Source organism: Bubalus bubalis, chromosome 19 (genome assembly GCF_019923935.1).
Source record: "Bubalus bubalis isolate 160015118507 breed Murrah chromosome 19, NDDB_SH_1, whole genome shotgun sequence".
NCBI classification, from domain to species: domain Eukaryota; kingdom Metazoa; phylum Chordata; class Mammalia; order Artiodactyla; family Bovidae; genus Bubalus; species Bubalus bubalis.
The window spans coordinates 3552830-3579050 of record NC_059175.1 but is presented as its reverse complement, the minus strand read 5'-3'; the positions used below and the strand labels follow the sequence as shown (position 1 = coordinate 3579050).

The following is a 26221-nucleotide window of genomic DNA, read 5'->3' as shown; positions in this document are numbered from 1 at the left end:
TATAAATACGTGGTTCTACAGTACAGTTAAAGCATTAACATTCTTGGTTATATGTCACATGGTTACTGTCAAATTCTGTTATAATAAAATACCACTATAAGGAGAAGAAAGCCTTTCACATATTGAGGCTTGGACCTCAATATTATGAATACTAGGTGTTCGTCAGAGAAAAACTAGAACTAGGTGGTCATTAGAAGATGTGGATGAATAGAAATTATAAAAGAAAAATTATAAGTGTTCAGTTCTTTAAAATGGTTTGGAAAATACCTTTGAACTATGAATTAACATTTATCCTCTGACCTGATTATTATGATTCTTGGTTTTAAAAACAGTATAATTACTTGGTGAGAGTTTGCTATTTCTTATAGATTACCATCAAACATTATAATACAGAGCAGAAGTCTGTGTTGTAGGCTCTTAAAAGCTCTGTGGCCTTATTTTCATTACAACTACTATAGCTTCTTGGAAAGCAACAGTCTGAGAATTCAGACAATAGGATAGTTCCTAATTTGGATTAATTTTAATTCTTGCTTTATTTGTTTTGAGTTGAGGACCGCCTCCATCAGAAATTGAATGGATGCTCTGTAGCTTTCACATCCAGGTTTAGAGAGCTGGAGTTATATAATCTGTTTGAGCCCACTTTCTGTATCATTCTTCAGGACAAATTCCCACTCCTGGATAGAGATTTCAATGGAGAGTGTGTTATCACCAAGTGATTACCGTGAAATAGATCTTTGCTCCCACTCCTTTATTCTACCGTTTCATTACCTGTTTTATATTTTCATTACTCTTTTATATTCAGTTGGTAGGGTATGGTGGGAGTTCTACTGGAAAAAAATTGACTTGAGGCAAGTATTTCTGAAGGTAAGTATTCGCCCTTGAGTCTACTCTTTGTAGCTTAGCTGAAAGAAATTTGCATTAGTTGTAAAATAAAAATAAGAGACTGTCCTTAGGCTCTGTAATAGACCTATCTTTCTTCTCTTCAACACGCTTCACTCCAGCTGCTAATGGTCACTTCTCTGATTAAAAGTTTATTAGTTGTCTTATCATTGTCTCTAGCAATGGTTTCAATATTAAAAGCTTTTGATGTCTCATTTGAAGGAATTACATGATTTTAAGCTCTGTTATTTCATAATATTTATAAAAACATATATGGCTTTTATGCTGTTTACTTCATATCTTTATCATTCAGTTCAGTTCAGTCCCTCAGTCATCTCTAACTCTTTGCGACCCCATGGACTGCAGCATGCTAGGCTTCCCTGTCCATCACCAACTCCCAGAGCTTACTCAAACTCATGTCCATCAAGTCGTCAGTGATGCCATCCAACCATCTCATCCTCTGTCATCCCCTTCTCCACCTGCCTTCAATCTTTCCTAGCATCAGGGTCTTTTCCAGTGAGTCAGTTCTTCGCATCAAGTGGCCAAAGTATTGGAGTTTCACTTTCAGCATCAGTCCTTCCAATGAATATTCAAGGCTCATTTCCTTTAGGGTTGACTGGTTGGATCTCCTTGCTGTCCAAGAGACTCAAGAGTGTTCTCCAACACCACAGTTCAAAAGCATCAATTCTTTGGCGCTCATCTTTCTTTATAGCCCAACTCTCACATCCATACATGACTACTGGAAAAACCACAGCTTTAACTATACAGATCTTTGTTGGCAAAGTAATGTCTCTGCTTTTTAATAGTTGGTCATAGCTTTTCTTCTAAGGAGCAAGCATCTTTTAATATCATGGCTGCAATCACCATCTGCAGTGATTTTGGAGCCCAAAAAAATAAAGTCTGTCACTGTTTCCATCATTTCCCCATCTATTTGCCATGAAGTGATGGGACGGGATGTCATGATCTTAGTTTTCTGAATGTTGAATTTAAGCCAACTTTTTCACTCTCCTCTTTCACTTTCATCAAGAGGCTCTTTAGTTCTTCTCTTTCTGCCATAAGGGTGATGTCATCTGCATATCTGAGGTTATTGATATTTCTCTTGGCAATCTTGATTCTAGCTTGTGCTTCATCCAGCCCGGCATTTCGCATGATGTACTCTGCATAGAAGTTAAATAAGCAGGGTGACAATATACAGCCTTGGTGTACTCCTTTTCCTATTGGGAACCAGTCTGTTTTTCCATGTCCAGTTCTAACTGTTGCTTCCTGACCTGCATACAGATTTCGCAGGAGGCAGTCAGGTGATCTGGTATTCCCATCTCTCAGAATTTTCCACAGTTTATTGTGATCCACACAGTCAAAGACTTTGGTGAAGTTAGTAAAGTAGATATTTTTCTGGAACTCGCTTGCTTTATTGATGATCCAAAGGATGTTGGCAATTTGATCTCTGGTTTCTCTGCCTTTTCTAAATCCAGCTTGAACATCTGCAAGTTTGAAGCCTGGCTTGGAGAACTTTGAACATTACTTGGCTAGCGTGTGAGATGAGTGCAGTTGTGCGGTAGTTTGAGCATTCTTAGGCATTGCCTTTCTCTGGGATTGGAATGAAAACTGAACTTTTCTAGTCCTGTGGCCACTGCTGAGTTTTCCAAATTTGCTGGCATATTGAGTGTAGCACTTTCACAACATCATCTTTTAGGATATGAACTAGCTCAACTGGAATTCCATCACCTCCACTAGCTTTGTTTGTAGTGATGCTTCCTAAGGCCCAGTTGAATTCATATTCCAGGATGTCTGGCTCTAGGTGAGTGATCACACCATTGTGATTATCTTAGTCATGAAGATCTTTTTGTATGGTTCTTCTATGTATTCTTGCCACCTCTTCTTAATATTTTCTGCTTCTGTTAGGTCCATACCATTTCTGTCCTTTATTGGGTCCATCTTTGCATGAAATGTTCCCTTGATATCTCTAATTTTCTTGAAGAGATCTCTAGTCTTTCCCATTCTATTATTTCCCTCTATTTCTTTGCATTGATCACTGAGAAAGGAAGGCTTTCTTATCTTTCCTTGCTATTCTTTGGAACTCTGCATTCAAATGGATATATCTTTATTTCTGAGTTTCCTATATTTATCATTAAGTTACTCTTGAGCAGACTTCTTTGCTTTCTTGTCTTGCATGTGGAAAATGTTCCCCACATGGTCTAGAAAACAGCATCTTTCTTTGATGCTTGCTTGAATTAGCTTGGTGTTGATTTGATATTTGATATTATACTTTATCTCCTACCTTTTAGCCTAAGAACCTCACCCAACCCTTGCCAGTGTGTTGCATGACCTGCTTCTATTCCTCTGACACATATTGTTGAAGCAGTATGTATACTGAGTTGCAGGAAATTAAAATCTTGTACATGCTCAGTCATGTCTACCTCTTTGTGACCCTATGGACTGTAACCCTCTGGGCTCCTCTGTCCATGGGATTTTCCAGGTAAGAATACTGGAGTGGGTGGGTTACCATTCTCTTCTCTAGGGGATCTTCCCCACCCGGAGATAGAACTCTTGTATCCTTCATCTCCTTCACTGGCAGGCGAATTCTTTACCACTGAGTCACTGTTAATTTAATAAAAAAAAAATTGCACCATTTTTTTTGGTCCTGGGAAGGATTGGCTGTTAACTGGTGAGCTGCCGCACACAGTGTAAGAGCTGTTGTCCTACAGGATGAAGTCTCAAGTTCGATAGAAAGGTATGGGGAGACCTCTGTGATTTGGCCCCTCTCTATCTCTCTAAACTTTCTTTAGCTCACACTTAGAAACTTCCAGTTGAGCTATTTCAAATCCTGAAAGATGATGCTGTGAAAGTGCTGCACTCAGTATGCCAGCAAATTTGGAAAACTCAGCAGTGGCCACAGGACTGGAAAAGGGCAGTTTTCATTCCAATCCCAAAGAAAGGCAATGCCAAAGAATGCTCAAACTACCACACGATTGCACTCATCTCACACGCTAGTAAAGTAATGCTCAAAATTCTCCAAACCAGGCTTCAGCAATACGTGAACCATGAACTTCCAGATGTTCAAGCTGGTTTTAGAAAAGGCAGAGGAACCAGAGATCAAATTGCCGACATCTGCTGGATCATAGAAAAAGCAAGAGAGTTCCAGAAAAACATCTATTTCTGCTTTATTGACTATGCCAAAGCCTTTGACCGTGTGGATCACAATAAACTGTGGAAAATTCTGAAAGAGATGGGAATACCAGACCACCTGACCTGCCTCTTGAGAAACCTATATGCAGGTCAGGAAGCAACAGTTAGAACTGGACATGGAACAACAGACTGGTTCCATATAGGAAAAGGAGTATGTCAAGGCTGTCTGTTGTCACCCTGCTTATTTAACTTATATGCAGAGTACATCATGAGAAACGCTGGACTGGTAGAAGCACAAGCTGGAATCAAGATTGCTGGGAGAAATATGAAGAACCTCAGATACACAGATGACACCACCCTTATGGCAGAAAGTCAAGAGGAACTACAAAGCCTCTTGATGAAAGTGAAAGAGGAGAGTGGAAAAAGTTGGCTTAAAGCTCAACATTCAGAAGACAAAAGATCATGGCATCTGGTCCCATCACTTCATGGGAAATAGATGGGGAAACAGTGGAAACAGTGTCAGACTTTATTTTTTTGGGCTCCAAAATCACTGCGGATGGTGACTGCAGCCATGAAATTAAAAGATGCTTACTCCTTGGAAGAAAAGTTATGACCAACCTAGATAGCATATTGAAAAGCAGAGACATTACTTTGCCAACAAAGGACTGTCTCGTCAAGGCTATGGTTTTTCCAGTGGTCATATATGGGTGTGAGAATCGGACTGTGAAGACAGCTGAGTGCCGAAGAATTGACGCTTTTGAACTGTGGTGTTGGAGAAGACTCCTGAGAGTCCCTTGGACTGCAAAGAGATCCAACCAGTCCATTCTAAAGGAGGTCAGTCCTGGGTGTTCTTTGGAAGGAATGATAAAGCTGAAACTCCAGTACTTTGGCCACCTCATGCGAAGAGTTGACTCATTGGAAAAGACTCTGATGCTGGGAGGGATTGGGGGCAGGAGGAGAAGGGAACAACAGAACATGAGATGGCTGGATGGCATCACCGACTCGTTGGACATGAGTTTGAGTGAACTCCGGGAGTTGGTGATGGACAGGGAGGCCTGGAGTGCTGCGATTCATGGGGTCGCAAAGAGTTGAACACAACTGAGCAACTGAACTGAACTAGAAACTTTAGGCATGCTAGATTAATTCCAGTTCCTTGCATAGGACTGTCATTTCTTATTCGGCTTTGCTTATGTTATTCATTCTGCCTGGAGTATCTCTTTCTCTCTTTTTTTTTTCCCTTGGCGGCTTCCTACTCATCCTTTATGGTTAGTTCAGGCATCTTCCTCCTTTGAGTGTGTTAAGACTGTGTGTATGTGTGCATGTGTGTGTGTTGTATTTACATGGCATATTCTCAAATTTCCCTTCTATGAGTTCCCAGAGGAGAGAGAAGGTCTTAATTGTGTTTCTGTCTGTAGATATAAATTCAGATAAGTTTTTTGTTGAATGGAGTAGAATTTAAGCGCCTCAACTCAGTTATCTCAAGCGTGATGATAGGAGGCAGAAGAGGTGGGTAATGGTTCTGTGGAAAGTAGTTTAAAGAAAAAAATTGGAGAGATTTATGGAAAACCTAAATCAGATCTATGGAAAATAGATCAGAGTGACATCAGAGAGACAATTAACATAAAATACCCCTTTGAGTAGCATGTGAAAGAATTGCCTCTTTGAGAAGGAATCAGGGCAAGATATTCAAAAACTATTCCATCTAGACACAGACCAAAGTTAGCTTTTGTGAGTTCTTCTAAAAGCCGGCCAATCAGAGGCAAGGTGCCTGCAGCCACTTTTCCCTTTTGATTTGTGGTTCCTATGGCAATAGGAAGAGAGCCTAGGACATTTCTCTCCTACCTCTGTTAATAACTTTGCTTTTGAAAAATGCCAAAAGCTATTATTCTTTTTGTCCTTTCAGAATTACAGTGTCTCTCAGCATGGTGGCCCTGATTTTGGTTTTTGATTATACAGTGTGTATGACAAAATTAATAAACACTGTCAGTTTCCTTGATTAATGTTCTTTTCTTTGGCTATACAACATATAAATATAAATCAATCTAATTGGTTATTTGCTCTTACTGTTAGAACCCCATTTGAATTAGTTCCTGTTCTTTGTGGACAACCCTAAATTAGAGTATTGGTTGCTAAATGTGAACATTAAAACGAACATTTCTTAGGGGTTTTGTACCCTGTAAGCATCTTCATTGTGATCCCAGTGTGCTTCTCTTGAGCTCCAGGCTGAAATCTCAGGAGGAAAGAGGCTTAGTTTGTATTGTTGTTAGCTTAATAAGTAGGTCAATAAGTGTTTCTTAAAATTGATAAATACCCATGGTACATGGATAAGTACCATGGTACTCATATTTTAACAATGAGGTAGTGTTCCAAAAGTTTAAAGATATGACCACTGTAAGCTTTTTAAAAAAAGAAAAAGAGAGCGACAATGGTGTGCGTTGTGCCTCTGTGGAGCTCAAAGGAAGAGACCTTTGCACTATAAGAATGATAGACAATAAGTTACTGCACGGTAGTCAACATGGGTCTTCACCCAGGTCCCTAGATTTAGAATCAGCAGCTTCAAGAATCAATCACTGCTTGTGGTCAAAGCTGCATTTTAATGCTCTTAGGTTGATAAATATGGAACTTTTATGTTTAGCCATGCTTTACAAATAGATCAGTGTCCTCTTGGACTGTTAGCCCTAAGAGTAGCCTTATTTAGACTAGCAGGCATAGGCATCTTTATAAAAAGATGGATGTATTTCCTAGAGTGGCATTTTCTGTTGAGTAAAAACTATTTTTCAGCACTGTGGTTGGTTATTTAGCTTCAAGGTAATTGACTGTGAAAGTTCTAATATTTGTTATAAACACTGGCATCACTCTCTTTACCCCAGAATGTCTTCCATGGGTGTTATAAAGATAAGTTCTTAGAAACTGTCTTTAAAAGTCTTTTTCTGAATATACAAGTTCAATGTCAAGCTTTAAAAAATACCTGTAATAAATACTTAATATTTTGAAATTAGGTTCTCAGGTTTATTTTATGTTGTTTTCCATATTTTTATAAGTATTAATTAGATCATTAGATGATTAGGAAACTACTCACTACTTTTCTTCTTTGGGCTTTATTTAGTTTCTTTACTTCTGAAGTCGTGGGGTGGGGGGAAAGTTTGAACTAATTGGTCCAGTTCTCATAATCTAAATCTCACAAACTGTAAATTCTTTGATTTAGTGAATGTGAAAATTGGTCTCTCTCTCTCTCTCTTTTTTTTAAAGTTTTGAATCTCAGGTTATTAGCAGAACCTAATCAGAATACATTACCTACCTTATGCCTTCATGGTTTTTACCCTTTGAGGTAAATACATACTGAACTCTGCAGCAGGAACCTGTTTTTACTGAATCAATGAAAGTTGATTTGCAGATGAGTTTTGGTGTTAATTTGGTATTAGTTGCTGAATACAGGTGTAATCCTTGAAGTCTGTTCTCAGGTATAAGTGGTTCTGTGATTTGGATAACTACAGAGATTCCAAAAAGGGAACTTAAATTGAACTATGAGGATGTTGGACATTTAAATTAAATAATGTATGCAATCCACATATATATATATACACATGTAATGTGCTTGGGCATTTTCTATGCCCTAAATGTTTCGCTAGGCATCTCTGGATAGTTTGTTGTAGTGGAAAGAAAACATGTTTGCTTAGAGTCAGACGGGATTAACCTCTTGATCTAGTTCTGACATCAATTAGCCCTTGTTTCCTTGCACTTTCAATAAGTTGCTGTTTAAGCAGATCAAGCTCTGCTTTCCTGATCTTTGGTTTCCTCATCTGTAAAATGGAATCATACTTGTCTTACAAGGGTTTTTGTGAGGGTTTACTATGTCAGCTGTCTGGCATATAACAAGAGCTTGATAAATGGCAGCTATTGTCATTATATTATCCAAACATTTGTTCAGCATCTTTTATGGCACTCTTTGAAAGTGTTGGGGTGATGACATATGTATGCCTTGAGTATCAGCGATATAATTCTACCATATTGGCTATGGGAAGCTTTGAAAAAGAAGCATACTATTGGAAATACATGGTATTTTCTTCATTACCAAAAACCTGCTTAGTTTTTTATTCCATTGAGTCCACTGGTTTCGTATTCTTTAAATGCCTTTTCCAAATAATCTCAATACTCCATTACATTATTGGTGGGATTTAACTTGAAAGTACAGATGGCGGATAGGAAGGAGCCCAGGCTTACCTGAGTTCAAGCATAGTGCCCTTTGTTTATATTGTAGTTGGGGTAACCATAGAATTTACCTCCCAAACCAGAACACTTTTGAGAGTCAAAGTTATGCTGAGACCAGTGTAAACTTGGACTGTCCCAGGAAAGTGGGTATATTTAACCATCCTAATTATAGCTAGAATAAACAAGTTTATGAGGTTGGGTCTGAGACTTCTGGAGTATTTTGGTTGAACCCAAACACCCAGCTTCAGTTCTGTTTTTTTTTTGATTATTCATTTTGCCAGAGTAAATTAATTGACCTTAGGTTTGAAAAAGTACTTATTGAATACCACAAATAATCTAATGGTTTAAAAATACTAGCTATATTGTATTTGTTTATATTTTACTTTTTTACTTAATTCCCTTAAAACCAGCAAGTTCTTAAAGAATAATGGGAATGGGTAAATGAAATAAGCTTTTAATTCTTACTTGTGTTAAATGAATATTGTAAGCAAAGTCCAAAATGAAAGTCATGATTATTCTAAAGTTTTTTTTTTTTTTTGCCTTTGCGAAGGCAGAGATCTGGGTGACACTCAAAATCAGATGTGTTTTTACCAGCTCTTTTGTCTCCTTTATCTATCAATCTGTCGCTCATCTTTCTTGCTCTTTTTGCCTTGTGTCTTTAGGTGCCCTGTGATTTTATCTAGGGAAGTGCAGAAACTGCCCAGATGATCAAGTTTCAGGTGATCAAAGCTTTTATAATAGAGGCATCATAGTCTTGTGGAATGAATGTGGGTCTTAATAGCGGCAACCAAAGTTTGAAATTCTGACTTTCCCCTCCTTTGCTGTCTTTGTGCAAATGACGTACCTTTGAACCTCAGTTTCTTGACACTGTGGTGTGGTAATTAGAGAACACTTTTAAAGTGCCGGCCCCATAGTAGGTAATGTAATGATGGCAATTGTGATTATACAACATAGACCAAAAACCATTGAGGCTTCCCTGGTGGCTCAGAGGGTAAATCTGCCTGCAGTGCTGGAGGGTTCGATCCCTGGGTTGGGAAGATCCCCTGGAGGAGGGCATGGCAACCCACTCCAGTATTCTTGCCTGGAGAATTCCATGGACAAAGGAGCCTGGCGGGCTACAGTCCATGGGGTCACAAAGAGCTGGACACAACAGAGCTACTAAGCACATGATAGAGTCGCAGTCTCACCACTAATCTTGTTTTGCCCTCAGACTTTACAGTTCCCTTTAACGGGTTTCCACTGAAACATCTTTCTCTCCCTCTTGATTCTGCTCACTGTACCCTGAGGAGTTAGTGGTTGGCAGCAGAAACCTCCTTTCCGTAGGACAGAAAGTGGGCCCTCTCCCAGGTTTCCGTAAGTTTTGCTGGACTACCACCCCTGACCTCCAAGCTGCCATGGGTGCACCCCCTGCCCGACTAACATTCAAGTTGCCTGTGTGAAGGAGTGATTTGTTGCGGCCTCTAACTGCTTCTTCTCTTCCTTCCTTTTTGTCATCCTGCAGTGTTCTGTGCCAAGGTCTTTGTGGCTAGGCTGCGCCAACCTGGTAGAGAGCATGTGCGCACTGAGTTGCCTGCAGAGCATGCCCAGTGTCAGATGTCTCCAGGTGCCTCTCTTCTTTCTTGTTGTAAATGTGTTTTTTACGTATACCATGAACATTTGTTGAAACTTGCAGTAGTGTGTTTAATCCAATGTTAAGTCTGCTAAATGTTCTGTGTAACCCTCTGCTTTCCTCCAGCCTGGGTGCCCTACGTGGAGGAGTTCATACCTAGAGGGGCCCTTCTGAGCAAATGGGTCTTTGGCTGGGCCCTATTCTGCTCCTCTTTTTCCACTCCTGCTTTTTATCCTCCCAACCCCCACCTTGAATCTGTGATTCTCATGTTTAATAGTTGTGCATGTACCCCCAAAACCTTGACATTTTCCATTTGGCTACCTTTAACAGTTCTTTCTTGAGTTGGGAGGGTTTCATAATTAAAGTGGTGATTTTTCTATTTTGAAACTCATCCTTTTGGCTTGCTTTCTCTCCCTCCTTCCATAAAGGAGTGGAGAGGGAATCACTAACAGTATAAAGCCTCAAATTGAAGTTTATAAAGATCACAGCTTTATGCTGGCAATAACTGTCAGTTTGGGCCACCTCCCAAAGACCAGAGCTGACACCTGTCCTTAGGGTCCACCCAGTTTTCCAGGCCGAGGCTGGCAGAGAATTCCACAGATAAAAGTAAAACTCTTTGGGGGTGTGGGAGGGGTTGCTCCGATAAAAGCTATTAGCAGGAGTGCAGCTGGGCTAACCTCACATGTTGGGATGGATTCTAAGAGAGTCAAGGCGGAAAACATTGTGACTTTATTGGGAAAGCTCTGTTTAGAGAAAGCATGTGTTTAATTTAGTATGGTTTCAGTAGCAGTATTCAGTTTTCATCACTGTATATTCCAGACAGTTTGATATATCTTTAAAAAGCAGTATTGAATTCCTGGCATCCTGTTGAGACTGCCCTGTTTTAGGAAAACACTGTAGAATCAGGAAATGATTTAGAGGGATCTTATTGATGGAATGAGTTTACTTTACTGTTCTCAAGGTAATCTCTCTATTCATGTTTACAGTCTTTAAATGGAATTGGGGAGCCAGAAAGGGGGAAAATTTCCTTCATGTTGGGATTGTGAACATTCTGAGCTGCGCTAGTGTGGTTATTGATTCAGATTGCTTTCTTTAGAAAACAGTTAACTTGAGAGTGAAGTCAATATAAGATCCAGTTGTCTTAGAGTCTATATGAAAAGTTGAGTTAGCACTCTTGGGGTCCAGGGATTGGGTGTTTCAGTAATGCGCCAGTGTAATGCATATTTACTCTTGGAAAAGCAGCTTCTCTGCATGTGATATAACTTTAACAAAAATGTTTTTGAAATAGCAGACTGAGATTATTGCATGTGCTCTCCTTGGTGCTAAATAACGGATATTTGCATTATAGTAATAGTGTGTACATCTTTGTCTTCTATTTTTCTGAAAATGCTTACTTGAATGTTATAGTTGCTTTTTAGTGGATTGATACAGTTTCTATCCAGAAATTTAAGCAGGCGAAGAATTGTAGTTGTTAATGACATCTGGAAGTGCAGATTATTTTTATTGCATTCAGTTAAAAGTAATTGACCAATGGAAGGCATTATTCAGTATATTTTAGTAGCAGTATTGTGAATTCTCTGGAGTTGGGGTGAGTGGGAGGGAGCAAATAGGGTTTCTACCTTGAAAATGGAAACCCAGATAAGTTAATTCTTTGACTCATTTCTCCCAGTGAAAATCATTTAAGAGAAAAAATATAAACGTTGCCTTGAATAGACCTTAAAATAAGGTGAAATATTGAGTGATATTCACTGAAATGTTAATGGAACAAATAGTATCTTCAGAGGTGCATTGGGGAATTTTGTTCATTTAGATTTTTATTTTCTTTAGTTTATGGAAGAATATGCAGCACAGTAAAGTGAAATATGCACTCAGCTGATTGGAGTTAGATCATTCTATTTTGTTCCATTTGTGAAAGGAAAGTAAACATATATAAATGAACTTCGAAGACTTTGCTTCTGTCTGTTCTTTGGTTTTATATATTATTTTAATTGTCTACCTCCAGTATCCAAAACAAATACTAAAAGTTAGTGACTTAATTTGAATAGGGGCTTTTTCAAAGAATGCCTGTTGCTTATAAGCTACATCTTATTTTTGTTACAAAGATGACTTCTGCATTCATATTCTCAGCAAGCCCATTTTAAGAAGGCCTTAGAAAAGCAGAAACAGGCTACCCGAAGAGCCTGGTTGACTATGCTAGAGCTCTGGAATTGCATGAAAGGGCCCCCTTAAAATGACCGCATGCACCAGGGAGCAGTTGCAACTTGAGCCAACTAGCCTGCCTGTTGGCTGATTTATCATAACATTTGAAAAGCAGGGGTAAAGTTAGTACTGTAGTTGCCTCTAGGCATAATGTGTTCCTGTAGTTTCTGCTGTGAGAGAGGAAAAGGAATAGGAAACACTTAAACAAATAAAAACCATTCATTTGCCTCAATAAAACTGTTTTAAAGAAAACTCCACTCACCACCAGTTGTACTCAGGGCTTCATATATATTAGCTTTGTGACAACCCTATGAGGTAGGTATTATTCCCATTTTTTCAGATGTAGGAACTGGGACTCAGAGGTGATATGTATGATTCAACTCAAGTTAATCTGTCAAGTGGTAGAGCTAGCATTTGAATTCAAGATTTGCGTGATTCCAAAATTGATTTTCTTTCCTCTACACTGGAATGCTACTATTTCTAGAGTTTTCCATTTTAGTTTTGTTTGTTAAAACTTTGCTACTGAGATATCCAGTGTATGGCTTATTTAGTCATTATTTGAAAATAAAAAAAGAAAAACCTGCCAAATATCTCTGGAGGGAGGAAATTACATTCCCCTTACCAAGCTGAGCCCTCCTGAATCTTAAAGTTAGTGAGGTTGCTGAGTGGCTTTTCTGAAAATTCAATTCTATGAATATTTACTGAGCAATTGGTATGTGCCAGGGCCTATATTGGTGCTGGGTATATAAAGATGAGCAATGCAGATTTAGTCCCTGCTGTCTTGGAGTTCATTGTAATAAGCAGACCTGTTGACAAAAATTCAGCCTGAACCACAAAGTCCAGGTGTGTATGTGTGTGTAATGAAATTCTGATGTTAGCCAAATATACGCACACATACACACACTTACATATATACACATACATACATACTTTTAAAAACTGTGACTAACCCTCAACATTTTTTTGGAACAGTTGAACTAGAATATCTGAATGCCTCTGAACTAAGCTGAACTAAATCAATATTTCAGTTGGTTCAGTTATTCAGATTCAACCAGTTGATTGTTACATCATATAATCAGGAGTTCAGACCATGTATCTGTGTATCACGTGTTATATATGATTGTATAATTATCATTTAAGTATCATTTATGACTATATATGTACTACAGGTGTCGTAAAATACCCGCCTTGTTTTTAAGTGTTGGGCTCTGGGTACTAGGTTATCTCATTGAATTCTTTATGGAGAAGTTACCTAGTTTGGCTTCTTTGTTTCTGAAGTTATGGAACTTAATTGACTTGCCTAAGGTTACACATTTATTTAAGTGGCAGAACTAGGTTAAGAGCTGGATCTGGGCACTTCCCTGGTGGTCCATGGTTGGGACACTGCACCCCAATGCAGGGAACTGGAGTTCGGTCACCGGTTGGGGAGCTAGATCCCTCGTGCCCCAACTAAGAGTTCCCATAATTGAGACCCTAGACAGCCAAGAAGTAAATAAATATTAACAACCAAAAAACCTAGATGTGGGTAACTGCAAAACCAGTGTTCTGGTCAGCATGCTGTGGTGACCTTAACCTGACAACCGCCATTTTGGGGTTGAAAAAAATTCCCTTTTATTTTTATCATTAAAAGTTGAAGGCTGATGCACCTGGATGTAGAGGTTCTGTGCAGTGAACTGACGTACAAGTTCTCAGCTAGGGATGCGCCTTTTTGAAGAGTTGGACTGATGATGATGACTTGGAGTGACAGAAGGGATCGTGAGAATCGAGTTTCAGTGCCTCACTCCTAGTTCCATTTGGGTAGTTGTTAGTCACTAAGTGGCGTCCGACTCTTTTGCAACCCTGTGGTCTGTAGCCTGCCAGGCTCCTCTGTTCATGGAATTTCCCAGGGAAGAGGAATTTCCCAGGGAGTGGGTTGCCATTTCCTATCCCAGGGGATCTTCCCCACCCAGGGGTTGAACCCACATCTCCTGCATTGGCAGGTGAATTCTTGACCACTGAGCCACCAGGGAAGCCCCACTGTGGATAGTGCTATGCAGCAATGAATAGAACTTTTGACAGCTGCCTTTCTTGTTTCTTTTCTGTTCACTATGTATAGTGATCCACACTGAATGGAGGACACTACAGTTGGAACTTACAGCTGCCAACATAAGAGAATATTTTTTAGAGAAGGGACATAGCTTGGTAGAAAGAATCGTGATTCTGGAGCAGACAAACCTCAATTCTAGTCTTCTGTCTGGTGCCGAATAGGTATATGATGCTCACTGGTCAAGTTTCCTATTCTCCTGACCCCCAGTTTCCTCATCCTTTACATGAAGATGGTTATATCTGCCCACAAAGTTTTATGAAGTAGAGGGAGATAGCATCTACACCCTGCCATTGGTTGGCTATTGAGGGAATGAAAATTGGTTTCTTTCATTGCTTGCCCCTGGTGCCCTGTCTGGCCTGACAGCCTCAGAGCCCAGGGCAGGATCAGAGTAAGATAAAAGGTTGGGTGTGTGATATGGCCCCTGCTGTCAGGGGTTCTTGTTTTGTCCAGGGCTGTCTCCTTAGGTCAGATGTGGCTGTTCCAGCTCAGTGTCTTTTTTTTTCTAGTAAGTGTTGGGGCTTTATTATTTCTTGTTCATTATTCTGTTGAACTCTAGGGCCAATAATGGGAAGGCTTGACATAACCTTTCAATGGTAAAGTGTAGTATTTTATGAACATTAAAAACCTTTTTTTTCTCTCTTTATAAGAAAATTTACTCAATATAGTTTATTTTAAAAAAAAAATCCATTGGTAACCTCACTACTCAGTGAACATTTGTTGCTCTTTTAAGGTCTCTCTTCCTCCTGCCTGTTGGGCAGGAAGGAATTCATCAAATTGTGCAGGTTCTCTTCATTATTGTGGTGATGAAAATGATTATAAGAGTGGTGTTTTAATGTCCTATGGAACCCCACAGTGTGACTGGAATCATGAGAAGGATGAAAGAGGGTTTAGCATAATGCCGCTCACACTTCTACTCACCTGGAATAGCTCTGGATTTAGCTGTACTAGATAGCAAGACTCTTAGCAAGATTTTATGTGAAAAATTCTATGGAAATTTCCAGACACACAAAAGTAAAGAGACCCTTTCAACTCAACTGTGAACAGTTTTCAAAATGAAGCTATTCTTAGTCCAACTTTCTCTTTCTTGAACTTTGTTTTTTTCTGGAGCATTTTTAAACAAATCTGAGATAGCTTTAAAAAAAGGAGCATGACAAATCAGTGTTTTATGTTAGCAAAAAAAGAATCATAAAAAAGGCTCAAAGAATTAAAAATAGTACAACTAATATAGAAAGTTATAAAAGACATATGTTTCCTTTGAACCCAGGTCTCACTTCCCAAAGTGTTACTTAGGAGTTTCTCCTGTTATCCTTTAGATAGAAGCTTAAAAAACTACAAATATGGACCATATTATACATATTACTTTTCAATTAATAGCTTTTTCAAATTAGTAAGATACGTTGCCCATCTTTCCATATCAGCATATAAGACCATGTGAACCCTGTTCTTTTGAATAGACACAAAAATATTTCATTATGTTGGTTTTATCATTTAAAAAAATATATATCCAGTTCCCTATTAAAGTAATTTTGGGGCTCAATTTTTTTCTATCATGGCACTGTATTTGAATGAATGTATATTTTTAGGCTTGAATAATTATGTATGTAGAATAAGTTCCTAGAAGTACAGTTGCTTGGTCAATGAATATCAGTGTTTTTTTATTAAATCGTCCATGTACAGAAAAGTAATAATCTCTCCTATCCATCCCCCCAACAAATGTTAACAGTTAATGTTTAGCATTGCATATTTCAGTTTTTTCATTCATAGGATTTGTTACTGTACAATTATAGGGATTTTCTTATTTTTTTAAAATAGGGAAAATGGGCTCACTGTAGAAAAACCACAGTACAGTCTCCTTTATTTACTTATCATCATATTACAGACATGTCTGCAGATTTTGTAAAGCCTAACTCTTTTTACCAGTGGAAATGTCACCAACTTTTGTCATCCATAGATTTGAGAGGAGCAGTTTTTTTCTGAATTACAATACAATGGATATAAATATAGAGTCTTAATTGCTGATTATGCCTCAGTGACCTGTCACCAAATGAACAGTGATTTATTTTGATAGAAGTGGCTAAATTGTTTCCATGGAGGGTGGGCCACTGTATAATCTAGTTTATTTCTATAAGCTCTGGATATCATTTAGAAATATTTACGGTTTACTTTTAAAATATTATTAAAAATAACCTATACTTGCTCAAAATTAAACTAATAATAAAAAATGACAAATAGTAACATGGTGAATTAAGACTTTCTATCATCATTTTAAATCACTGAATAACATTCCATTTAATATACATATTGCTGATTTTAAGAAACCCTCCTTCTTTGTCAAGACTTTTTCAAGTTTTTGAGACATCCATGTTGAGTAGAAGGTCATTGTAGATAAGTCTTTGGATACTTCTTTGATTATTTCCTTAGTTAAAGAGTGTGCACATTGAAACACTTTAGGTTGCTAAATTGTACTTTTGACAAGTTGGGTCAGTTTCCACTCCTTAGAGCAGTGGATGAGAGATTCCCTTTTTATATGTCTTTGCTGGCATTGGATAGTTTAATTTTAATTTTTTTTTTTCCATTCCTGTGAATGAAAATGTTAAAATACGTATGTATTTACTGGCCATTTCTACTTGTCTTCTATGACTTATCTCTTCATGCCTACTTTGTATTTTTCTAAAATGACTTTTTAAAAAAAAATCTGAGTTTAGGAACTCTCTATATATTAAATGTGGTAACTCCTGTCATTTATTGCAGATGTTTTCCCCTGACTTTGGCCTTTCAGTTTGGTTGATAATGCTTAGAGATTTTTACTTTAAATATAGTCATATTTTTCTTTTTATTAATTTATTTTTTATTGAAGTATAGTTGATTTACAGTGTGTTAATTTCTGCTGTACAGAGTAATTCAGTTATGCGCGCGCGCGCACACACACACACACACACACACACACACACAGCTTTTTCACCTTCCTTGCCGTCATGGCTTGTCCCAGACGTTGACTCTGGTCCCCTACACTGTAGGGGCCTTGCTTGTCCCTCTGTGTGAGGGCCCGCCTTCGCCTCCCCGCACTCCAGTGTGTCCTCCACGCCCGCCTCCCCCGGCAGCCGCGTGTCTGTGCTCTGTGTGTGCGTCTGTTTCGTAGATCGGGGCATGTGTGTCGTGTTTTAGATTCCACATAGAAGCGTTTTCATGCGGCATTTGTCTTTTTCTTTGTGAGTTGCTTTACCTGGTGTAATCTCCAGGTTCTTCCACGTTGCCAGAAATGGCACTTTGTTCTTTTGCATGGTTGAGTGGCATTCTCTTCTGTGTGTGCACCGCATCTTTTTTTATCCATTCCTCTGTCAGTGGACATTTAGATTGTTTCCTTGTGTGGCTGTTGCGAATAGCACGCTGTGAACATAGGGGTGCATGTGGCTTTTTGAATTATAGTTTTGTAGGGATATACGCCCAGGAGTGGGATTGCTAGATCGTATGCTGACTTTAATTTTCTGAGGAGCCTATCATACTGTGTTCCATAATGGCTGCACCAACTTACATTCCCACCAGCAGTGTGGGAGGGTCCCCTTTTCTCAATACCCTCTCCAGCATTTGTTATTTATAGACTGTAAGAAAATAATCTAATTTCTGGTTGTGCTGGGTCTTGGCTGCTGCCTGCAGGCTCTCTCCAGCTGTAGAGTCAGGGCTGCTCCTCGTTGCAGTGCACGGGCTTCTCGCTGCGGTGGCGCCTCGTTGCAGAGCACGGGCTCTAGGTGCCGCAGCGCGCGGGCTCAGTAGCGTACGGGTTTAGTTGCTCTGTGGCGGGAGGAATCTTCCTGGGCCAGAGACTGCACCCATGTTCCCTGTGTTGGCAGGCAGATTCTCATACCCTGTTGCTGTAGACTTTTTACGATGGCCTTCTGGTTAGTGTGAGGTGGTTTACATTGTCGTTTTCCTTGGCATTTCTCTAATAATTAGCAGCATCCTTTCATGTACCTATTGGCCACCGTAGTCATTCTTTTCCTTTGCCATTCTTCCAGGGGTCTTTGGCTTTGTTTTACATTTAAATCTTTCTGTTCCTTCTGCAATTTACTTTGGTAAATTCTTTGAATCAGGGATCCACATTCTTTCCAAATGGCCACTCTGTTTTCTGCATACTATTTGCTGATCCAGCTTTTCTCCATTGCTTTGAAATCATATGATTATTTTATTTCCTTAAATCTGATAATGCCCACTCATACAAATCTCTTTCAAGATTTTGTTTTTCTTCACTTCCCTAGTATCATCATCAGTTTTTAACTTCTGTGGGGTTGCCATGATCTGCAGTATATCATGCTGTCTTTTATACAGATAATGCTGGTTTCAAAGTGTCTTGTTAGTGATGATAAACTTGAAAGTTCAAAATTTCAAAGTGCCAAACAGAACGATTTATTTTAGCATTTTTCTAAAGAAGTGATTTTTCCTCTGTTTTTTACTATGAATTGAAATTGTTGGGTATTTTTAAAAATCATTTCCATGTCATATTTTCTGAAAACAGAGTGACTTGGTGATCTCAGAATTTGAAGCAGCAGAAGCAGTAGCCAGTAAATTCATGTTTTGGAGAAAGTCCTAATGGCAGCACAGTGGTTAGCATATAGCACTAACACCAACAAGTAGCACTTGATTACCTCATGGACCATGCACATACGTTTCAGCACTTAAGGAGTCACATACATTTGCCATGGTTGAGAGCTTCTGCTATGGCAAAGTGAAAATGACACCTTGTCTTACTGACAGTTTTAATTTATGGTTTCCAAAACAGTGTATGTGATGGATAAGGTTTAACAGTATACATAATTTAAGGATAGGTAGGTAGATAAATGAAATTCAGACCACATCAGAAAATGCCTTTTTAGTTTTTCAACAAAAATGACACAATATGCCTCATACTAAAGTTTTTTATTATATTGTTTGTAAGAATTCTGGTTTATGTACTTCTGTTGATTTATACTTATTGTTCTGTCTATGAAAGTAACATTTTTTCATTGCAAAAATTATGGGTAGTAGAAAAGTATAAAGAAGAAATTAATCATTCAACCATATTCTCACTTTTAGTGTCCATTCTTTTGTTTTTTTCCCTTGACATTTTATTTCTCTGTGTGTGTGTGTGTATTTTGTTTATAGATAGGCTTATACTCTATATATACTGAATTATAACCCCATTTTTAACCAATATGGTTCACATTAATAAACCTAGGTCTTCATTTTTAATAATTATATAGAGTTTTAATTGTCTGGATGTATAGTAATCTAATCACTCTCCTACTGATGGACATTAAGGTTATTAAATTTTAGTCTATACTTATTAGGTTGTATGTACAATAACGTAATCACTCTCCTACTGGTGGACATTAAAGTTATTAAGTTTTAGTCTGTACTTATTTCTTAGGTTGTATTCATTGGAAAAATTCTAAATCAAAGGGTATAAACTTTTTAAGGTTTTCTAACATTGACCAATCCACCACCAAAAAGTTATTCTGATGTACATTATTCTCAGCAGTATATGATAGTAGAAATAAATACCCAATGTGGAAAACTGGAAAGCATAGGAAAACACAAAGAATGCATTAAAAGAAAGTCATACTTTGTTTACTCATTTGTTTATTCTTCAAGCAGCAAATATTTATGATGCTTCTACTGTGTACCAGGGATTATTGTAGGGGCTGGAAATACAGGAGTGCACAAAAAGCCACTCTGTCTTGGAACTTAAATTTTAGTGGGGACAGAAAGGAAATAAGTAAATCACATGGTATTTTAGGTAGTAAGAAGTGCTATGGAGAAAGGGGGAGATAGGGCACTCCAAGGAGGCTTTTGTTTTACAAGAGATGGGAAGTCATTAGAGAAAACTGCCTGCAGTGCAGGAGGCCCGGCTTTGACCCCTGGGTTGGGAAGAGCCCCTGGAGAAGGAAATGGCAACTCACTCCAGTATTCTTGCTTGGAAAATCCTGTAGACCGAGGAGCGTGGTGGGTGACAGGCCATGAGGTTGCACGAGTCAGACCCGACTTAGCGACGAGACCACCGCCAGAGGAGCAGTTTATCCTGCTAACATGTTAATATTATTGGATCTCTGTCTTCTGTATAGAATGAAGAGAGGAAACAAGGGGGGCAACTCTAAGGTTGACCAGTGTATTAGTCATGGTTCCCCAGAGAGATTGAACCAGTTAGTGCTAGGTAGGTAGATGGATAGATAAGTTATTTTAGAGAATTGGCTCACATGATTGTGGGGACTGGCAAAGTTGAAATTTGTGTGGCCAAGCAGCTTAGAAATGCAGGCAAGATTTCGATGTTACTGTCTGGAGGCAGAATGTTTTCTCTATGGCCCTCAACTTCCTAAATAAGCCCTGTGTACATTTTGGAAGGTAGTATGCGATCAGATCTACAAAATAACCTTCACAGCAACATATAGATTAAGGCTTGACCAAACTGGCTGAGTTGACACATAAAATTAACCATTACAACTGTGACTGAAAAGAGGCCAACTTTGGAGTTAGGGATACAAATGGAAACAGAAGCAGCCCGTGACCAAATGAAGAAAAGTGAGTGTGACATGAGTAAGCGTCATACCAATCTTACCAAGCCAGTACCATTTGTATCACCAGTATCTAATAATCACAGTCAGAGGTGATTTGGACTTTTGAGTCCCCAGTATGGGAAGATAAAAATATGGTATATGTCTACTTGTGACAGTGAAGTGCTTTAGTATTGACTCTTCACAAAGAATCATTCAGTACATAGGACTCATTTTGTAGAAGAACCATACGTGTGTAGGGATCTCACAGTTAACACTTAGCCAGTCACATTACTAAGCCTTTTCCCGTACTTTTTTTTTAATCCTCTGAACAGTTTTATGAACTAGGTTTCGTTATGTCTGTTTTATACATGAGGAAATGGAGATTCAGAGAGAAAGAAAGCTTGTGATTTGCCTAAGGGCACATAAAAGTAAGGGGCAAAACCAGAATTTAAACAGTCTCTTTGGTTCCTGTATGCTTTGGTTTGGTGGTATTCGTCTCTCAGTGGTTTTAGTCTCTTAAGTCATATCCAACTCTTTGCGACGTCATGGAGCCTGCCAGGCTCCTCTGTCCATGGAATTTCCCAGGCAAGAATGCTGGCGTGGGGTAGCTATTTCCATTTCCAGGGGATCTTCCTGACCCAGGGATTGAACCCAGGTCTCTTGCTTGTCAGGTAGATTCTTTACCGTAGAGCCATGTGGGAAGCCCCTCCAATACACCTTACTGCCTCTCAAAGTAGAAACTATTTTCATAGAGACGATTATGTGCATTTTAAGTTGTAAATAGAGTTTTCTAGGACAATTACGTAATAGGAATGCTATTTATGTTGTTACACCAGTAGCTTACATGATCAAATATCTCTTCTTTAGAGCCCTTCTCTGGCCACCCAGTCTAAAATAGCTTACTGCTTTTCACTCTGTTCTTTACCCTACTTTATTTTTTCTTCATGGCACTTAGCACTGCCTGAAATTACATTCTGTGTTTGTTTTTTTTCCCTCCCCATTGTCTTTCTCCCCATCGAAACCCCAAGTTCCATAAGAAAAGGGTCATGTTTTAGTCTGCGTGATAAATTCACCTGTTTGTAAAATAGTTTCTGAACAGGCAGAATAAACTGGAGAAGAAGAAGTGGCTGTCTCCGCTAGGGACTGTTGCGATTATATGGTGTAGTAGTATTTGCTGTCATAGCCAGAACTACTTCGGACTTAGTTCGCTGAGTTCTTTGAACTCAAGTATTCATGTGAATTGAAGGAGTTTCTTGAGGAAAAATTGATTTTGCGTTGAAGACTAGCTTGTTGTATTGTTGTTTTGCTTAAAAAATAATCTTTTCTGATTATAAAAGTAATGCATGCATATTGTAGAATGTTGGAATAAAATTAGAAAGAAAAATGAGGAATAATTTAGGGAATATCATTCTTAATAATTTGACATATTTTCTTTGAGTTTTTAATCTGTGCATTGCTTTACATCCTTGAGAATTATATCTATATAATTATATAACATTATATGCTTTATTTTACTTTACATACTTTGTACACTTATTCAGGCTTATTGTGTTTATATTTTAATATTATTAAAAATTTCTCATGATTTGAAATGACCACATTCCATGAACATCCTATAATTTGACATTTTCCCGGAATGCTAGACTCTTCACTTTTATTTATTAAAAATGAATCGCCATCTTTTTGCACAAATCTTTGCCTTCCTTTTCAATTACTTAGGATATATTCCTAGGAGATATACTGTATATATCTTGTCATACTGCTTTCCAGAGGGTTTGCATCTCACTGTACCCTCACTAGGATTGAACATTGCTATTCTGAATAAGTTTAACTAGCCTAATTTGTATAACTCAGTAGTATACTCTTAAAATCACAGGCCTTTTCACAAATGGCAACTCTTCTCTGAGCAATTTGAGTATATGTTGAGTCAGCTAAGCCATGGCCTACTAAAAGAAGAGCTAATAATACTGGATATACTTGGCCAAGAGAAAGAATTTGAGAGACATTTTCAAACACAGAACACCTGTGCCAGTCTGCGCCTTCTTACTGAATTACTTGGGTGCTCTGATAGTAATTGAAAAATGAGATCATGCAGTTTGGATGGGATTATTTAGAAAATACTTAGAACATAGTATTAAACATATCGCCCATACATTTTGTACATTTTTTGCTGTCTGCTGTGTGCCATGCACTGTACTGTGACCTGGTAGCACAGAACCCGCTGCCAGTTTTTGTAGATGGGTGGCATATGAAAACTCTTTATAAGGAAGAGCTTTCTATTCCTTCCTCCCTCCCTCTAAAAAACCAGGAGTCGCTTACTGAAGTCCTTGTAAAATCTCTTAGAGCTTGCTTCCTTTTTAAATTCAGAGTAAAAGGCAAATGTTAAATCCTTCATCTGTGGAGACAACAAGAGATGAAAAATTAAGGATTAAAGTAATGGTAACCAGAAGAATTAAAAGACGCTTACTCCTTGGAAGGAAAGTTATGACCAACCTAGATAGCATATTCAAAAGCAGAGACATTACTTTGCCAACAAAGGTCCGTCTAGTCAAGGCTATGGTTTTTCCTGTGGTCATGTATGGATGTGAGAGTTGGACTGTAAAGAAGGCTGAGCGCCAAAGAATTGATGCTTTTGAACTGTGGTGTTGGAGAAGACTCTTGAGAGTCCCTTGGACTGCAAGGAGATCCAACCAGTCCATTCTGAAGGAGATGAGCCCTGGGATTTCTTTGGAAGGAAAGATGCTAAAGCTGAAACTGCGGTACCTTGGCCACCTCATGCGAAGAACTGGACTCATTGGAAAAGACTCTGATGCTGGGAGGGATTGGGGGCAGGAGGAGAAGGGGAGGACAGAGGATGAGATGGCTGGATGGCATCACTGACTCAATGGACTTGAGTCTGGGTGAACTCCGGGTGTTGGTGATGGACAGGGAGGCCTGGCGTGCTGTGATTCATGGGGTCACAGAGAGTCAGACACGACTGAGCAACTGGACTGAACTGAACTGAACCAGAAGAAACTATCACCTCATTAATTTCAAAGTAAAAACTTTGCCAGAAGCATTGCACAGAGGGATCTGTGGAGTTCACAAGGAAAGAGATGGATTAACCCCTAATTGTCAACTGGTAGTGATGGCCTGGGGAAGATGCTGAGTCTGTAATGTCCTCAGTCAGCACTAGATTGAGTTCTTTACTGAGGCCATCTGATGGTAGTGGTGAAAAAGGGCACAAAAGATTTCAGCACATATTTTTTCCTGGGGAATCCCATAGCTTGAAGTGTTGGGTATTAATTATTACAAACCAGCCATTGAAAACTATATTTTTATTTATTTTGAGCCAGTGTTGAGCTTAGTTATAAGTATACAATACTAAGAACCTTTTGCTTCTCAAACTGTATGAAAATAAAGCTGACTTTATGGTTTGTCATGTTCTAGTGTTTTGGTGTATATTTCTTACAAAGGAAGATGTTTTACATAATCCTAATTGAGTCAAATCAGCAAATTAGCATTTGACACGTTTCTGCCATCTGGTCCTTGGTGTCTGAGTTTCATCAGAGGTCCAGTTCTGTCCTTTGTAGCAAAGGCATCTACTTCAGAGTAATGAACTGCCTTGAATTGCTGTACTTTAATTTATTTCAGTCGGAAACAGATTGTCAGGCTTTTTCTGGACTTCTGTATCCTTGGCACTTTTGAAGATTACAGATCAATCATTTTGTAGTATGTCTGTCAGTTTGGATGTGTTTCCTTATGATTAGATTTAGTTTATACTAGGAAGTCTTTCGGAGAAGGCAATGGCACCCCACTCCAGAACTCTTGCCTGGAGAATCCCATGGACAGAGGAGCCTGGTGGGCTGCAGTCCATGGGGTCGCTAAGAGTCGGACACGACTGAGCGACTTCCCTTTCACTTTTCACTTTCATGCACTGGAGAAGGAAATGGCAACCCACTCCAGTGTTCTTGCCTGGAGAATCCCAGGGACAGGGGAGCCTGGTGGGCTGCCGTCTGTGGGGTTGCATAGAGTTGGACACGACTGACGCGACTTAGCAGCAGCAGCAGGAAATCTTTGAAATCACAAAAGTGATGCTTTCTTTATGATTCTGATTTGTTTCATTACTAATGGTGGCCATCTTGATTATTGAATAAGTAATAATAAGGAGCTTTCCTCACTATAAAGTCACCCTTTTTCTCTTTGTTACTAAATATTTTGTGGAGAGATACTTTGAAACTATCAGTTCAGTTGCTCAGTCTTGTCTGACTGCGACACCAGGTTGGGCCACCAGGCTTCCCTGTCCATCACCAGCTCCCGGAGCTTGCTCAAAGTCATGTCCATTGAGTCGGTGATGCCATACTGAACTGTATAAATGTCCTCTTTTCATTAGAATTTCAGTTTATTTACTTATTGGTATAGACTTGTGGTTTCTTGTTTTATTCAGTGGGTTTTAATCTGTTGTTATGATTATTTATTTTGATGGTTAGATTACTCAGTTTGGTCACTGCACTTGCAAGCTGGGTCCTGTGTCCTTTTGATCTGTCCTCATAGTTCTTTAAGCACGTCCTTACTTTGTGCTGCAACAACGTTTTTCTCGTCTTGTGTTTTCTCATGGTCAGCCCTGACGTGAGTCGGTGCTGTAAGGAGCCTTGGTTTCTCTCAGTGAAGAAGGACACAGTGGTCAAGGGCCCGCCTGCCGGTGCTGGAGGCGCAGGAGATATGGGTCAATCCCTGGGACAGTCTCCTGGTAGAAAATGGCAACCCCTTCCAGTATATTTGCTTGGAAAATTCCATGGACAGAGAAGCAACCCATGGGGTTGCAAAGAGTCGACACAGCTGAGCGATTGAGTGTTCGGGTGTGCGCGTGCGTGCACACACACACACACACACACACACACACAGTAAGTGTGCTTAGTGCTATTGGGATATCACTGCTTCTGTAAGCTCTCAGCCAGCAGGGTTAGGTAATATATATATAATTATGTCTCTTGTGAAAAATATACCTCTTTTTCTGTGTATTAAAAACCATGAGCTCACAGTGATATCTTCAATTCTAGTCCTGTCTTACAGATTTCATTCTAGTATTCTAAGGTAGCCCTTTTCATATTTCTAACTCCTTTCTCTAACGGTGAGAAACAGTGACTCCTGTTTTCCACGGTATATTTACTTACGTGGTCAGTTCTAGAATGAACAGTAGTTTTAGAATTGCTTACCTATATCATGGAAAAATAAATTACTAACCATACTGAATATTTCTTTACCATTAACTTTTGTTTTTGGATCTATATTCTAGCTGCTGAGTTCCAAAGTCACTTAATTTTTTCCTCGTCATTAAGAATGATTATGTTACTCATTTGAAATGTGTTTAGGTACATTTGTTTCTGTGGATACTCCAACTCGTTCCCAATCCTTGTTGATTTTGTTTTAACTTTTTTGAGTATGTAAAGCATTTAATGTAGTTCTAAGAGTAAAACCGAAAAGGTATTGTCATGCTTTCTGTCCTGTTCCCATTCCTCCATTCTTCCCATCCCATTTCCGTTGGGTAACTGATGTCACTAGTTTCTGGTTTATCCTCCCTGGGTTTCTTTATTCACTAAGGTATAGATA

At 38.9% G+C, this 26221-nt stretch overlaps 1 protein-coding gene across 5 annotated transcripts in view; it reads left to right on the top strand.

Moving 5' to 3' along the window:
* The window catches only part of FBXW11 (F-box and WD repeat domain containing 11), a 130958-nt gene that overhangs the window by 32192 nt on the left and 72545 nt on the right, over positions 1-26221 (top strand). For 2 of the 5 annotated variants that reach the window (XM_006053697.4, XM_006053699.4), the window contains exon 2: positions 9716-9817. The exons of the other annotated variants lie outside the window; for them this stretch is intronic. In XM_006053697.4, coding sequence (XP_006053759.1) covers positions 9716-9817 — 102 coding nt within the window. The remainder of the gene's footprint in view (positions 1-9715; positions 9818-26221) is intronic. 5 annotated transcript variants of the gene reach the window in all.